This window comes from Pectinophora gossypiella, chromosome 12 (genome assembly GCF_024362695.1).
Source record: "Pectinophora gossypiella chromosome 12, ilPecGoss1.1, whole genome shotgun sequence".
NCBI classification, from domain to species: domain Eukaryota; kingdom Metazoa; phylum Arthropoda; class Insecta; order Lepidoptera; family Gelechiidae; genus Pectinophora; species Pectinophora gossypiella.
In genome coordinates, this window is record NC_065415.1 from 7,383,031 (window position 1) to 7,399,399 (window position 16,369).

Sequence of the window (16,369 nt, forward strand, 5' to 3'; positions counted from 1 at the left end):
CATAGCTATTTAGTTAAGGTGACTTTCAATTTTGTGAGGAGGGTTCACAATTATTTTAATTATCGTATATAAGAAGGAAGGGTTTGTATACGATAGTTACAAGTGTGAGAAAGAAGGTTCACACTCAATTGATTTGCAATAGTTCGTGAGAAAGAAGGGTTTGCGAACTATTGCCAACTTGAATAGCTTTATAATATTATGATTATTTTAATTATCGTATATAAGAAGGAAGGGTTTGTATACGATAGTTACAAGTGTGAGAAAGAAGGTTCACACTCAATTGCTTTGCAATAGTTCGTGAGAAAGAAAGGTTTGCGAACTATTGCCAACTTGAATAGCTTTGTAATATTATGATTATTTTAATTATCGTATATAAGAAGGAAAGGTTTGTATACGATAGTTACAAGTGTGAGAAAGAAGGTTCACACTCAATTGCTTTGCAATGGTTCGTGAGAAGGAAGGGTTTGCGAACTATTGACAACTTGAGTAGCTTTATATTATGATTATTTTAATTATCGTATATAAGAAGGAAGGTTTGTATACGATAATTACAAGTGTGAGAAAGAAGGTTCACACTCAATTGCTTTGCAATAGTTCGTGAGAAGGAAGGGTTTGCGAACTATTGACAACTTGAATAGCTTTATATTATGATTAGAAAGAAGAGCTGATGTTTCACCCCGTAAATGTGATTATATGTCGTTGTACTTTTAGATTTTAAGTGAAGCTTTGTAACTGTTCTCGATGAGTGTGGAATCACTTGGCCCGCCGAATGTTAGGTTTGAACATTAGACGTTTTGTCTACGTGCATGAGGACATGCACGACGTCAGGATGGTCGAATGTTAGGTTTTCTGTAATTTTGTGCGAATTTGTGTTGCCTTCATATGGCAACACTAGGAGAAAGGGTATAAAAAGGCGTGTTTGTCTTTCATTGGGGGCTTTTTTGTTTGAGCACGCGTGCGTTTTGGAAATTTAGAGTAAGTAACCAATATACTTATTATTTATTATTTCAATGGTTGTTTTATTTATAGAGCATGTACCTGAGGCAGCTTTATGTATATCCAGGTATCCGTATGTTAGTTAATGATCATGTTACCGTGGTCTTACTACATGATGGTAAGCAATTACCTTCGCCCATAGACACCCGCAACACCAGATGAGTCAAAAGTGCATTGCCGGCTTTACAGATGGGAATACGCTCTATATTCCAGTGATTTGTAATTGAATCGCAAATCAATTCATGAAGTACAATGAGGCTTTTCAATGAGCATATTTAAATCGTTTTCGTCTATCGTGTGAGCTAAGAGGTTAGCTCAGCAACCCTCCTGCCAAAGAGTTGCCAAAGACCCCTGACATGACTCATGTAATGATCACATACTTACAACAGTAAGAAGTATCTCGGACCAACGGCTTAACGTGCCTTCCGAAATGTGCCTGTCACAACACAAATCATCATTACATATCTTTCGTAGGATTTCGTACTGCAAGTGGATGTAAATTTTCTTAATAATAATGTCTGTGTCATTTTCTAGATGTATCAGTGTTGCTAGGAGAACCAATTCAGCAAGCAATAGCATCGGAGAGTGGAATTGACATGGTGCTTGACTCATTGGCAGATATCATAACAGGTACCTGACTAACGTTGAATAGTCTTTATGGGAAAGTCTTTTTTCATTAACAAGTATCAAGCTTTGTAGTAGAATTAAAATCTTTAGGGGAAATCAGACACTTCAGCATAATGCAAGGTAAAAGCGGAAAAATCTATGGATGGAACAGTCCTACGCCAGAGTACGCCCTCGGATATTCACTTTTGACGCGAATGGAAAAAAGTGCATCAAAAACTTCTTTAGAATATTTACTTGTGTAAGCTTCGTGCTTCTGAATATAAACAGCCATATTTTATATCATCGCACAAATCGGTAAAAGCTTAAATTTTACCTACTAGGTTTTCCAAAAGCATCATCTTTAGAACAGAAAATTCGTAAAACTTTTTACTTTTTCCAGAAAGCGAAGACGTAGCGACAAAAATTTCGTCACTCCGCGATATGAGTATGAGAGCTGGTTCACTTGCGTCTGCAGCGTCAGACAGGATCAAAGATTTGGCTCGTCAGTTGGAAAATATGAAGAAACACTGCACTATGAAGGATGCGCCGCTCTGTGACACCATCAATACGGCTTCTTTAGAAATGGAAATGAAATTTGAATTGGTAACGTAGTATTTTGGTGACTGCTTGGTTTGGTCCATAAGCCGTAGGGATTCATCTTTCCAGATTTTATTGCAGATTCAGTATATCTATGTTTTATCCTTTTGTTACGAGTATAAGCATCATCTATACCCCTTCCGTTCTACATTTTGCTGGAAGATGGAAAATATTATTTGTAACTATGGGAGTAGAAATTCTAAAACAAGGAACTCTGATTATTCTTTATATCTTGAAATCGTATTTCACATTCTTAATGTTTGTCGTTACCTAAAATTCAACCTTCTTCTTTTAGGTTATTCAATCTTTATCTATTTCAGATACTGCATGAGCAACAATTATTAGAGCTGCGAGCTTTAGGGGTAGAAAATCTAACCGGAGCCATATCTACTGCGCGTGAAGAATTTCGTACCTTGCCATCTGCTATATCAGCACAAACAGTTCGAGTCCGGGAAGGTATTTTGGTTTTTTATTACATACAACATGATATAACATATTATAAGCTCATGACTTTATCCCAATCGGGGTAGACAGAGGTACATCCATCGCAAGATGAATAAGTACCAACGCCTCACCGAGCTTTATAGACCAACGTGATCACCACCTGGTGAGCCGTATCGCCGACTGTAATGGTCGAACCAACTGTGTGTCTAATTTATTATTGTTAGGAATCATCATCATCATCAGCCGTACGACGCCCATTGCTGGGCATAGGCCTCCCCCAAGGATCTCCACGACGATCGGTTCTGCGCTTCAATTCACTTATTTTTTATTATTACCTCAACATCATCATTATAAGCCGGAAATCGTCCACTGCTAAACGTAGATCTCCCCCAAGTTTATATTATAAGTACATATTAATGTATAAACCCATTAGGGTTAGGTTAGTACCTACATTATAAGTACCTACTTATTTTTAGTACGCCACTTGATCTAACTTTTCTCTAAAATAATATCCTAAATAATTTTGCATTATACAGCTATCTTTTTCATGGATAATAATTAATACTAGCTTAACTGTTTTTTTCTAATCCCACCGGAATATTTCGAACGCCCTTTACTAGAAAAGTTTATTATTATTACAATTCAAATAATATATACATAGTGAAGTAAACAAATGTCTTTTATTGAATGAGATATTGCTTCCCATGTTTTTCAGATATAATCCGAGACATAGAGTCTCGAAGGCAACACGTCCATGCTTCGTCGCGAATTCTGGCAGATATAGTGAGGCATTTGACAGCCAGTCTACATTCAGCAGTGAGACAGATGGAAACTGCACTTGAAAGAGCACAGAAGTATGAGTTCTGGCGGTGGGCGATAATGTTGGGTAAGATCAAATTGTATTGACATTTTGTTAGACTCCAGGTTAAGGCATATTATGAGGAAAGTGATGAGCTTGAATGTGAATGGATATAGAGGTAGTTGACGACCCGAGAAGATGTGGATGGATTGTGTAAAGAAGAATATGTATGTGAATATGACTGACAGAGATGAATGGAAGAGGAATACATGTTATGCCGACTCTCACATAGAGTGGGATAAAGACAAGAGCATGATGATTATTTTAAACTCGTTAAGCCAGAGGCCTTGGCTAGCAAACTGGTTTTAGCTGCTAGGAGCCCCTCTGTGTGCATACCTGTAGGACGTACCAGGCTTCTTATGTTATGTAAGATCATCTCGTTATCCCGTTTTCACGGGGTCCACTTACCGAACCTGAAGATTTTGCAAGTCAGGCTAACAGAAGCGATTGCCTGCCTGACATTCAAACCCGTGAAGGAAAAATCAGCCCAATATGGTATCACATACTTCCGCAACACATTTCTTAGGTTTCATGACTATATTTTCCTTCAGCTGTGCACGTGATAATAATGTATAAAGATGAAATCATGAATTCTTTAGTATTATCAATCGCGACCATTTGAAGTGGATCTTATTACATCTTAGTATCAATTTCATGTTCGTTACGTAACCAATATGAAGCTCTCAGCAGAATACAGATAAGAACGCTTTCACACTCTACCTATACATATATAATATACTTTTTTATTATATTTATTATACGTTGTATGGACCCGGAAAAATATGCAGGGTGTTAGTGACATCGTAACGAAAACTTTGAGGGATGATTCAGGCCGTGATTCTGAGTTGATATATCAAGTGGAATTTTCTTTCGCAAAAGTATGTAACGGTCGTTACGATGTCGCTAACACCCTGTATATGCACCTTCTTAGATTTTTTGAAATTCCAGCGTGCATAGTGACATTTGTATTTGTGATGACACTAATCCTATTCGCCATGCTATGCGGATGTGGTAATGTCAAAGACCACGCCAAAAGAACTTTACAGGTGTAAGTATTTTAATTTATTAATTGACCATTTGAAGCCACTTTATTTTCAACGTAAGATCAGCAAAGAATAGTTACTGAAAGTTCTTGATTTCTTTTATTTTATTATTCTGTTATTGTGACGCTCTCTGATAATAAATACTTTTTCTTTTTTAAGGAGTTATTTTCCAAAAAAATACTTTTAAAAACTTTCGAATCATCTTTACAATACCTACTTCTGTTTTTCCAAATATACCTACTTACAGCCTATTTGATATACATATATTTTTTTACGAACAGATCCTCTGTATGGTTGTGCTTCGCTTCCCTCATTTTATGGAGTATGATATCCGCCATATTCCTGATAACGGGTCATGCTGAGGTAGGTAAAAAAAACTTTTTATCATTTCAAAGCATTGCTACATGCTTTATTCAGTTTATCAAATATATAAAGGGTACTAACTTCCAAGCCTACTTGTATGGCTACCACTATGTACTTGTACGGGGTGTAAGTGACTTCGTAACGAATACTGAGAGGGATGATTCAGCTCATTATTCTAAGCTAACATCAAGTGGAAAATTCTTGCAAAGGAACTTGGGATCACAAAGTATTATTTTTTATTACGTTCCTACTGGGATTCGAACCCGGGATTGAGCCCACCGCTCGAACAAATGGAAATTGTATAAAATTTTAATATACACAGTTAAAATATATAGCGCAAGTACCTCAAGCAGATCAAATATAACCTTTTCGACCTTTATTATTGAGTGGCTATTGTAAAATGTACTCTGAAATACATTTTTTATTCTGAAGAGTGCCTACTTTTCTGAATAAAAGTATCTTTTAGAGATGCCTATCTCTTGACCTAACATCAATTTGCCTTTCAATCTTGAGAAGGCGTTCAAATTAGATCGACTTTATGTAGGTACCTATACAGGGTGGCCTAAAGGTTCACGTACAAAGCTACTAGAATCACTCCCAAGTATGTTCAGCGATTATTTATTTACAGTTTATGAGATATGATCCATCTTGTACCTGTTGGAAACATTAAAATATTAATAGACAATACTATGTATAAGTAGTAACGTAAGTTTTTTTGTATGGCAATACTGCCCTACCGGAGCGTCACGAGACACGCATATTTTGTAACAAATATAATATAAAATATAAAAAGTATAATAATCCTAATAAATAGTGACTATTAGTACAAAAACGAGTTTAAGTTTTCACCACCGCCAGCACCACGCCACGACAGGAGACACCTCCACTTATAGTGCGGCATGGGCCGTACAGTACCTTTTTCTTGTACATTAATAAATTTTTTGCTTAAAGAATTCGTAATTCAAATTCGATAGTCAAAAATAAAAATGAGATTAATTTTAAAACATCTTAATCTCAGACTGGCTTTAGATTATCATTTTAAATTACATCTTTGGCCCAGCGAAATACCCCATTCCTTGCTGTAGCCACCAATCCACGGAGGCCATTTGTACTTTGATCAAAGACTATGTACCTACCACAAACAAGCCGTCGATTCTGTATCTCTTTATCTTTGTACAGGTGTACGTGTGTCATGCTTTGTGGGACTACCCTCAATACAACACACTATCAGCCCTGTTAGACAAGCCGTCACCTCTTCTGCCGAACAATGAAGGAGTATTCGATGCACTGTTTAGAGATTTGGAAAACGTTACCATTGATGTATCCGTTAAAGACGTTCTGAGGTGAGCTATTGTTTACTAAATTAAATTCTTTTTTTTGGGGTTCTTTAAATGTTTTTACAATAAAATACCAGATAATATTTTGAATTTGTGAGAAAATAAATGTAAAGCTCATGTGAAGCTTACCTTATGTAAAAGAGCATATTATAAGATTACTGATTACCTAAATGATAAAAATGTCTGGTATTAAATATGTTCCTCTAGTTATTAAATAACTTGTAATGTATACTCTCATTGATTTAAAAGATGTGTTGCTGCTGCAGTTTCTTGTCACTATTAGATAAATACACCGATTCTGCTGTAATTTCTAAATACTTAATAATAACAATATACTTTAATGCACAAAATAAAAAGAAGTTCAAAAATATTTATTTATAATCATCATCATCAGCAGCAGCAGTACGACGCCCACTGCTGGGCATAGGCCTCCCCCAAGGATCTCCACGACATTTATTTATAATGGTGCTAATTCCTGTAAATACCATCTAATTTTATTTTAAGTCATATCTGTCATTTTCTTATCCGCCGAAAAGGAAAGGGACGGGTAATCGACAAGCATAAAATTTATGGAACACACGTCAATTTTAAGCACAAATCTAAACCAACCGTCTAAAAATTTTACATCAGTCAATAACCCGACACATTCATTTACTCATTCTTCCTAAAATTAAGAGCTGTGAATCATCCGTCCCTTTCCTTTTCGACGGATATGAAAATGACGGATATAACTTAAAATAAAATTAGGCGGTGTCTCCAGGAATCGGGGCCATTACCTACTTATAAATAAAAATGTAATATTCGCTACGATTGTACGAGTTGTACAGGCAATGCCTAAATCTTGGGGAACCACTTAAACGTTTTGTTACTTTTTGTTATCTAAGACAGTCTAAGACTAATTATTATAAATATGTATGTGTGTATTGTTGTATTTTTGTAGAATAAGTTCCAGTTTCCTTACAAAGTATGGTGTGGTCTACCCCTAGTTAGACTACCGACTTCAGCGCATCGAATAAGTTACTTAATTACAGACTAAAGTAACAGAAACTCTACTCTCCTTTTCAGAGACTGTGAAAAAGACCAACCAGCATATCTCGTCTTCCAGCTTGATAAAATACTAGACGTGAACAAAGAAACATCTTACTTCGAATGGGAAGACCTCCAGACGGACTTAGGGAGGCTTGCTTCGTCTTTAGATGTCGGATTTCTTAAAACCGTGTCGACTTACTTCAACAAACTACTCAATCAAATGCTGGTTGTTTCGGACGTTGACTTGGCTAAATACAGGTAAAAAGATTTTAATATTTTTGTTGCCAGTAGGGCTAACGTCACGGTCACGGTCATTTTATCAATTCTGACGATATAATTATGTTGTTTTATTGATTGGTGCTAATATGTAAACCCAAATAAGTCATGTCGGTCTGTCAAAATACGAACAAAATCACGCGCTACACATACTAGGGAAAAACAAACTTATCGATTTCGACAAAATTTAATGAATCGATGCGCATGTAGTCAAAATTGCAACTACTTATATATAATGCGCAGGACCTAGTTTAGTTATTAAAGTACTTACAACTATTAAATATTTTCGATGGCGAGATAATAAAGAAATTCAGGACCATTATTACAATTGTTTAAAAGTACACTCAAAGTAGGGTCCGTACATTGACCTCTATTAAATTTAAAAAAAGATCACGTCGACAAGGAAGTAGGCATTGTAAATATTATATTTTTGACTAATTATTTTACAATAATATATTTTCAATTACACTGTGTACGTTTCCCTCCAAGTCTCTATGACACAATGATTTGATTAAAAGGAATACTTATTAAAATAAAAGTTGTTCTATTCGAGTTCACTTTACAAGGTTCGAAATTAATTTATACGAAGTTAACAAAGTTAGCCATCAGTGGCGCAAAGAGCTATGAAATTGAACTTGCTGTTTTAATTTTTAACAAAAGAGTTTGTTCCGTGGCTTGTTTGGTGAGAAAAGAAAAACATATCATCTTCTTTTGACATATTGTGCAGCCAATTTACCAATAAAAATAATCAATTTGGGGAAGTGTGTACAGTATTTCACAGCCAAGCAAAATTTAATCCAATACTTAATGAAATAATTCGATTGAACTTTGCTTGGCTGGCAAATACACACGTTCACCGTTTTTGATAAGGCGGTTAGAATATTGTTTTATGTGACGTATCCTAGACGTATTTAAGTTATTATTAATACAAAAGACAATAATACAGCTTGTCACATTGATTTTGTGTTCTGCTGCCAAAGCTCCAGTCACTAGATAGATAGATAGACAATAGAGATAGAAAATAATTTATGTATTTATCCTTTAATTATGAATAAAATCTTCTCGTCTTATCGTGTCGATGGCGGTTACTACTTACTGTTGTAAGTAAGTAGTCGTTACATGAGCTATGTCAGGGGCCTTTGGCGGCTCAATAGTAACTCTGACACCAGGGTTGATGAGGCTGGTATTCACAATCCACACGATAAGAAGAAGAGTGTCGATGGCAAACTAAATAGTATCGGCCCAAAACTACAACAAGTACGGCGCTATGTTTTTTTTTCTTTTTTGACGTGACTTATTGTAGATTTGCCGCAGATGGCATTAACTACTTGGCCGAACAAATGGGGAGCGCTGAAGGCTCTCACCCGGTACAACGTTTAAGACAACAAGCTTGAGGGTGCCCAGTTGGGCGCGAACCTCGGCTCAGGGCGTCGTCTGAGAGGAAAAATATTTGAAAGAATTAATCGACCCTAGTGGGTCGATAGCGATAAGCGCTGAATGAGGGAATCGGCGCTATGTGCAGCGCTCATCAGATCCTCCTGCGTGCAGGTGTTCGGGCATGCAGGACACGATTTAATATGTTCCATTGTTTCTGGAACAATGCCGCAATGAATAAAATTAATGTTTCATTTTGCTTCTAGAATGGGTTACAACGGGCCTATAGTTGGAAAAGATCTGCCATCGCTTGCAGACCAATTGGAGAACATTGCAGCCCAAGTATCAGATCTGACTACCGCTGGAAGGCTGGAGACCCTAAGTATGTCTTTGTAAATTTTATAGGAACATTCTAGAACGTTCCAATCCGCGATATAAATGAAAAAGGAACTATAGTATTCTATGCTCGCTTCGTATCACCCCGATTATGTCGTGTCTAAGCCAGGGATCGGGATCCGGCGCGAAGGGTCCTTGGCTTTGACTCCAAACGCAAAATCTGGACCCGACTGAACCGGTGTAGGACCAACCATGAAAAGTGGAACCATCACCTAGATAAATGGGGCTTAAAGGAGTCGCCATACTGTGAATGTGGTTACCCGGATCAAACCCTATCTCACATAGTGAACGAGTGCCCTCTACACCGGTTCCCAGGTGGCATAGCCGAGCTGCATTGTGTGACGGATGCGGCAGAGATCTGGCTAGGGGATCTTAAGCTCGATATATGATCCACGCAGGATATTTTATTTTTTCTGCCATACGCAATATTAATAATCGGTCTGTGTAACAGTAGCGTATACCTTAGGCCCTTTCAAGCCGTGCAATGCAATGTACCTATTGAAAGCCATATCATAGCAAACCTGGAATTCTTAATTCCAACACCAAAGTGTTGTTCTCTTATATTTCCATCTAACTACTCCAATAACAATTACGTGCGTGACTTTAATTACATTACCTACTATATTATTACTATTACTTTTTGTCACATTCTAGCAACAAGAACCAAACGTCTCTACATCACGAATATAAAACCCCTAGAACAGATAAGAGCAGACATAGTCTTCAAGTTGACCGAGCTTGAACTTCAACTAATGCCATTTAGAAGGAAATTGAACATTTCCCTGAGCCACATCCATACAGCACAGTTTTATATTGACAACCAAGGCGATGTCATCGCTCATAAGGTAAATATTCTCATGAATAAGTTTTATAATGCTCTAAAAAAAAATCCATGTATAAATTTAATAAAGACTTATAAGCTTTATATAACCTTTCCATAACAAGTCTCATCATCTATAAGGTAACAACCCACACTCCAATTTTACGGGTTTAGTATTTATCATATTTATTATCCCAATAATAATTGTTTTAGTGGTGAGTAAAATCCTCGATTTCTTTCATAGGTCGACTCTCCATTGCTTCCTCTGTCCAAAGGGCAAGTGTCCGCTTCATCACGTCCTCTTCGCCTAAGCTTGTCCCCCCTGCGACTGCCAATATTTCGAGACCACACTATAGTTCAGTTTTTCACTTTTTTACTAAACTGTTCATTGTTTAATCAACTAAAACTCATGAGGTCAAAGGGTGCTATTAATAGATCAATTAAGCAACTTCTACGAAAGTTAACTCAGAAATAACGAGACAAAAGTTTAGTTAACAATATTATTCGGGCACCTACCTCCAATTATAAATCATTGTAATCACTTAGCGAGTCAAACCTTCAGTCTTAAAGGTTCAAAGAACGTTTAAAAGTAAATTTATGACAACAAGTTGTTGTTTCGGTTCATAATTGTTATTTAAGTAATGATTTCGGGGGAAATAAGATGTTGTTTTTGACTGAACATTATCCCTTTCTTTGATAAGTTCAAGTATTTTTGGGAAATAATAAACAACCTTATTATGTCTATTCCTTGGATGATCTATTTATTATCCACTATGATAGATAAGTTAAGTTTCAAAGAAAAGGGAAAGTACGCCTTTGAAAATTATTAAACAAAAAATCAAAGGACATCTTTTCAGGCACCGATTATCTCGAGAGACAAACACACAATCTATAAACGAGCAGTTAATTTTGCCAGTTGGCTCACCACCTATCACGTTGGCCTAACAGATAGCTCGGTAATGCGCTGATACTTAGTTTCACTTGCGATGGATGTATCTCTGGGTAGTCCAAATGGCAATAAACTTGTGAGCTCATTTTATGTTGTTCACTTTGTGTTAGGAACAATCTTGTGTAGGTACCTGGTGTGAACGATAAAGTGTTTGCCCATCTATCTTTTTGATATTTATTTCCAGAAAGTATCAATGTACGTGACCCGTCTGATCTCCCATGCAGCTGCTTGGAGGACTCACGTCCTCGTGTCTACGGGGAAGGACGCAGCAAAATGTCGACCCTTGTTTGCAGTGTACTCGGCCTTGAGAACCTTGCTTTGCACCAGATACGTTGCGTCCTTGGTAAGTTTCCATCGTCACGTCAACCTTTCTAAGTCCATCCATCTTCCTAGAGTTTCATCATCAGGCCATTAACGTCCCCACTGCTGGGGCACGGGCCTTCCCTATGGATAGATAGGGAGATCGGGCCTTAAACCACCACGCGGGCCCAGTGCGGATTGGTGGTTATTAACGACTGCTAATGCAGCCGGGACCAACGGCTTAACGTGCCTTCCGAAGCACGGAGGAGCTCGAGATGAAATCTTTTTTTTTTGTGGTCACCCATCCTATGACCGGCCTCTGCGAAAGTTGCTTTACTTCAACAATCGCAGACCGAGCGCGTTTACCGCTGCGCCACCGAGCTCCTCAAGAGAGCTCCTAGAGTTTATCCCGTATTTATTGCGTGGTCTGCTTACCTAGCCTGGTTGACTGACATGTTCGGTTTGTTCACGAATTACTATATAAGCAGTAGGAGTAAAGCATTTGTAATTAATAGTCTCCTGTGTTTAAATTGGAGTCTGACCACTTAAAGGAAAATCCCATACTGAGTTCAAATACCTACGTAGTTCCACTCGAACACGTCTATTTTCAGTAATTATCTTGTACTTGCGGGAAATTCTCCATCAAACAAGCTCCAGCGGATTAACAGAGGTGTTTAGTTGAGCTAGCTACTTACGATACCAACGGAAGCCTGCAGGAATCAACTAAATGCAAGAGCGAGTTGGAACTGATCACCTACATTCTTTGAGATAAGGTTGACTATTTTTAAATATATATCAAAAATCTTTCCGTGGGAGCCGTGGTAGTCTAGTTGGTAGAAGGCTTGCCTCTCACGTGCTCAGTGGTGAAGGAAAACATCGTGAGGAACCCCTTCCTTCACGAGAAATACATTTTCGGAGGTATGTGACCCTAACCTGTATTGGGCTTGTTTTCCCTTAGCGGGTTGGAAGGTCAGACAGGCAGTCGCTTCTATAAATAACCGGACCTGTCAAATCTTCAGTGGTAAGCGGACCCTGTGAAAAACGGAATCATTCCCTGCTTGGCCAAATCTAACGATGAAATAATACGTTGTGTGAATATTTTCAGCACGGCTGGTGGGTCTGTGGCTTACTCCTTGGACTGATATGGTGTACCACACTGACTCCGCTGTGCGTCAAAATGTGGAGAGTGTATGGCCGGAAGATCAGAGCACAAGAAGCAATGACGCTTGCTAACTTGGGGTGAGTGTTTTAATCATAATAATTTGTAAAGTGCCTTGTTATCTAGCTCATCGGATCCTATTGTTCAGACCTCTCCTTGATTCTTCCTCATCACTTATACATATATACAACAAACGTCTCCGGTGCAGTCCCATTTCAGTTTGGTGGGTTTTTTTTTGAACATCTGTGACACCAATGCCTTAAAAGCACTTACAGTTTTGCAAGGATTTTTTTTTCCTAAGCTTGATATGAAATAATTCTATTGTAATTCTAATTCAATATTAAATAGGCCTTTCATTATTTAAAATACTTTTCTCCATAGGCACGTAACAATTAGCCAGTAATTACTTTTTCGTGAATCGTTTTTCGCATGAATTATGAAGTTACTGTTGAGTACTCTTAATAATTAGATAATAGAAAATTCAATAAGTAATTTAATTTATCTGGGAGATAAATTATTTGGTTAAAAATTGGTGCGGACGTCCGCGCGTCCGCTCAGCTTAAGTATTTTAACGTAATTAATTATCTCTTACATATTTGCAGACAACAAGAGACGCCTACGACGGCAATGTGCGGGGACGGCAGTAACTGGAACACTCCAGGGTAGGCAGTCTACATAATATACATACACACATATACCAAAACTGGCGTGAATATGAGTATATATACTATGGAATTCTTTCCGGCGTAAGCAAACACTATGGAATTCCATTTACTTCGATCCTGGCACACTTCTCTTACACGCCGGTTCAGAGGAGATCGTACTAAAACTTTTCTAAGGACATCTTTAATTTATACACAATATATTATTTACCAAACTAATGTAGCTACGTAAACATAAGCCCGGAGTGCACAGAGCCATAAAATTATCTCCACATCCATAAGAACTAAAGGTTCATACATGTTAGATAAGGTAATAAGATTCTGAATTGATAGCTTGAGTAATAGCTTGCGATTACTTCTGACACAATACCCTAAGATCTCCCTTTAACATGGGGGAGTCTCTTCTGGGGGAGGCTGGTAACTTTAAAATAACTCACTATAAGATTCGTTTGTTATATTTATTCATCTCGCTTTATGCTACAATTGTCTTCTGTAGAGACCATGCATATATGCAGTATTGCATAATTATGATTAATTTGGTGTATTCTTTTTAATACTTTTTGGTTTTTTTTTTTCAGACCACCAGCGCCACCACCTAGAAGCGATAGTTGGTGATAAGAAGAACATCGTTGCTAAAAAGCACAAAATTCTGTACCAAACATAATGATAGCATATATCGGGCGAGGCAACTTGACACGTCGCGCTCGTAACGAAGCAGTTATTATGATCAATGCCCTGACATAAGTAATCGTTAACAGTGTCCAAATAAGTCTGTATAGCTATAGTCACTGCCCAAAAAGGTTCCTCAGTGTTCAAATTGATTCGCTGCGAGCTTGCGAGCAAATATATTTTTACTTATTGAAAATTTATCACGCAAATCTCGTTTTCACAAAAAATGCTTAATTGTTCTGTTAGAAAGTTTAGATTTGATTGCAGCATCATTGTTTTCTTTTTATCTAGACTGTTGAACTTAAACCAACTTATTTTATGACATGCCAAATATATTTATGAATGTGCATTTTGTGCACTCATCAAAATGAGACAGCTATATCTTAAGCGTGTTAATATTTACTAACTCTTCGCTCTGCCCGCCCTGATAGGGATGCGGGCGTGGTTTTATGTAAATATCAACTGACCTCCTTTCAAATTAAACTTACTATTGTAATTCGCAAATCATAAACCTATATTTGAGTCCTTCAACTAATTATAAAGAAATAAGACCGTTTTGCAAACGGAAGTCAATAATAAAAACATAATTAACTTATATTAGTTGTTTAATTAATATTATATTAAATTAATTATGAAATAATTAATTAATTAAGGTGAAGGTAAGTTTAATGTATCTTGTAATATTTAAATAATATGTATAGCCAAAGTCTATATGCCAAAAGTTGCTATATGTATAAAACATACTTATCAACTTTTATCCCTGGACAGAAAAACCAATCATTTCTGTGACCAAACAGACACCCGATTCCTCAGTAGGTAATCAATTTGGCAACAATATTTATTTAAATATGCTAAAATTGAGAACATCACAATTTAATCCGAATATCATATTTCACGTTTCGGCACTTCAATCGTAATTTTAACGAAAACCTGTTGACTACTTGAAATGAAAAATAAAATTAAAAAAAAATAATTAATTTTCACCATTTAAAATATGCGTTACGGAGTTCTTTATAACAAATTAAATTAGGTACGTCAAACATGAGTAAACCCACAACGTGTTTGTATCGTATCACTTTGGAACCATGTTATGTTAACTTTTTTGACAAATTGAACTGTAAGTCTCACTAAATGTCAAATGTTTTAGAGCGACAGAGTGTTAAAATGGGTATCTACATGATTTGCTCTCCTATGGTATGTCTGTGTATGTTCGAGCTAACCTAAGGAGTAACTATATGGAAATGCATTTTAAAATAACTAATTATTTAATTTTAAAAACACCACCAACCCGCAGTGGAGCTTCAATCAATCAATCAATAATACTTTATTGCACAACGAAATATACAAAGGACATAAACATACGAATAAAAACATAAGTACAATAGGAGCTTCGTGGTGGAGTATGCTCCATACCCCCTCCGATCAATTAAGGGGAGGCCTGTGCCCAGAAGTATGACGTATATAGGCTGCTTATGTTACGTTGTATTTGTTATTTAATTTTGAAGGTAAGTATATTAACTATTTCTGCGATATATTTGATACAGTATATAAGAACCTTTAGTTAATAACTGAATGATATTCTTTGTAGTTTACTGTTATGAATAATCGACATTTCTTTAAGATTACCTACTTATAATAGGGTAACAATAATAATTGTACCCCAGCAAAATCGAGTTGTTTTACTTTTTCTTTTTTAACCTGGATTATTTTAGATTACCCGATTTTTTATGTTTTCCGTGCTTCGGAAGGCACGTTAATCCGTTGGTCCCGGTTACTACTCACTACTGTAAGTACGTAAGCCTTTGGCGGCTCGATAATAACCCTGACACCAGGGTTGATGAGGTTGGTCATTCACCTCACAACCCATGCGAGAGAAGATTTTAGATTTATCGCAAAAAGGTACGAACAACTGGGCTCTCACCCGATAAGTTTAGTCGAGTGGCTAACCATCAAAATCACTCGGAGCGCTCGAGTTTAATATTTTTACAATCAAAAATGATTCTAAGTCGTTTCATAAGTTAAGAACTTAAATTGAATCAGCATTGTATGTATTCCTTTTGTCATATTATTATTTTGTTCTTTCAATGGCTTCTGTACCTATAATTAAATAAGATTAGACTTCTAAGAAATTATGTGTAGGATGGTATTGTTGTAAGCATTATAAAAATAAACCCAACAATAAAAATAGTTTTACCTAATTACACAAAATATTTAAAAAGCTGCTTTTTTAAATAACCCGTGTTGGAATAACTTGGTGGAATGTGCTCCATATATGATTGTGGCCTACCCGCAATCCATGCTAAGTACAGTAAATATTATACAGGATGTTGGTGTCATCGTAACGAATACTAACAGAAGATAATTCAGCCATGATTCTGAGTTAATATCAAATGGAATATTCCGTCACAAAATTCATGTTTTTTTATGTTTTATTTTAAAGCAGCCTACTACCCTACAGCTCAGCCTGCTACATATCCATGTAAGAAAAAA

At 36.7% G+C, this 16,369-nt stretch overlaps 1 protein-coding gene across 1 annotated transcript in view; it reads left to right on the top strand.

The window, feature by feature from the left end:
• LOC126371599 (prominin-1-A) overlaps window positions 1–14,189 on the top strand; it is a 32,329-nt gene extending 18,140 nt beyond the window's left edge. The window contains exons 5-18 of the mRNA XM_050016917.1: window positions 1,531–1,626; window positions 2,003–2,205; window positions 2,520–2,655; window positions 3,359–3,529; window positions 4,451–4,550; window positions 4,827–4,908; window positions 6,088–6,251; window positions 7,311–7,532; window positions 9,191–9,306; window positions 9,975–10,165; window positions 11,274–11,432; window positions 12,495–12,628; window positions 13,151–13,210; window positions 13,789–14,189. Of these exons, the coding sequence (XP_049872874.1) occupies window positions 1,531–1,626; window positions 2,003–2,205; window positions 2,520–2,655; window positions 3,359–3,529; window positions 4,451–4,550; window positions 4,827–4,908; window positions 6,088–6,251; window positions 7,311–7,532; window positions 9,191–9,306; window positions 9,975–10,165; window positions 11,274–11,432; window positions 12,495–12,628; window positions 13,151–13,210; window positions 13,789–13,825 (1,871 nt within the window). The 3' untranslated portion in view covers window positions 13,826–14,189. The remainder of the gene's footprint in view (window positions 1–1,530; window positions 1,627–2,002; window positions 2,206–2,519; window positions 2,656–3,358; window positions 3,530–4,450; window positions 4,551–4,826; window positions 4,909–6,087; window positions 6,252–7,310; window positions 7,533–9,190; window positions 9,307–9,974; window positions 10,166–11,273; window positions 11,433–12,494; window positions 12,629–13,150; window positions 13,211–13,788) is intronic.
• Window positions 14,190–16,369: the final 2,180 nt, after the last annotated feature.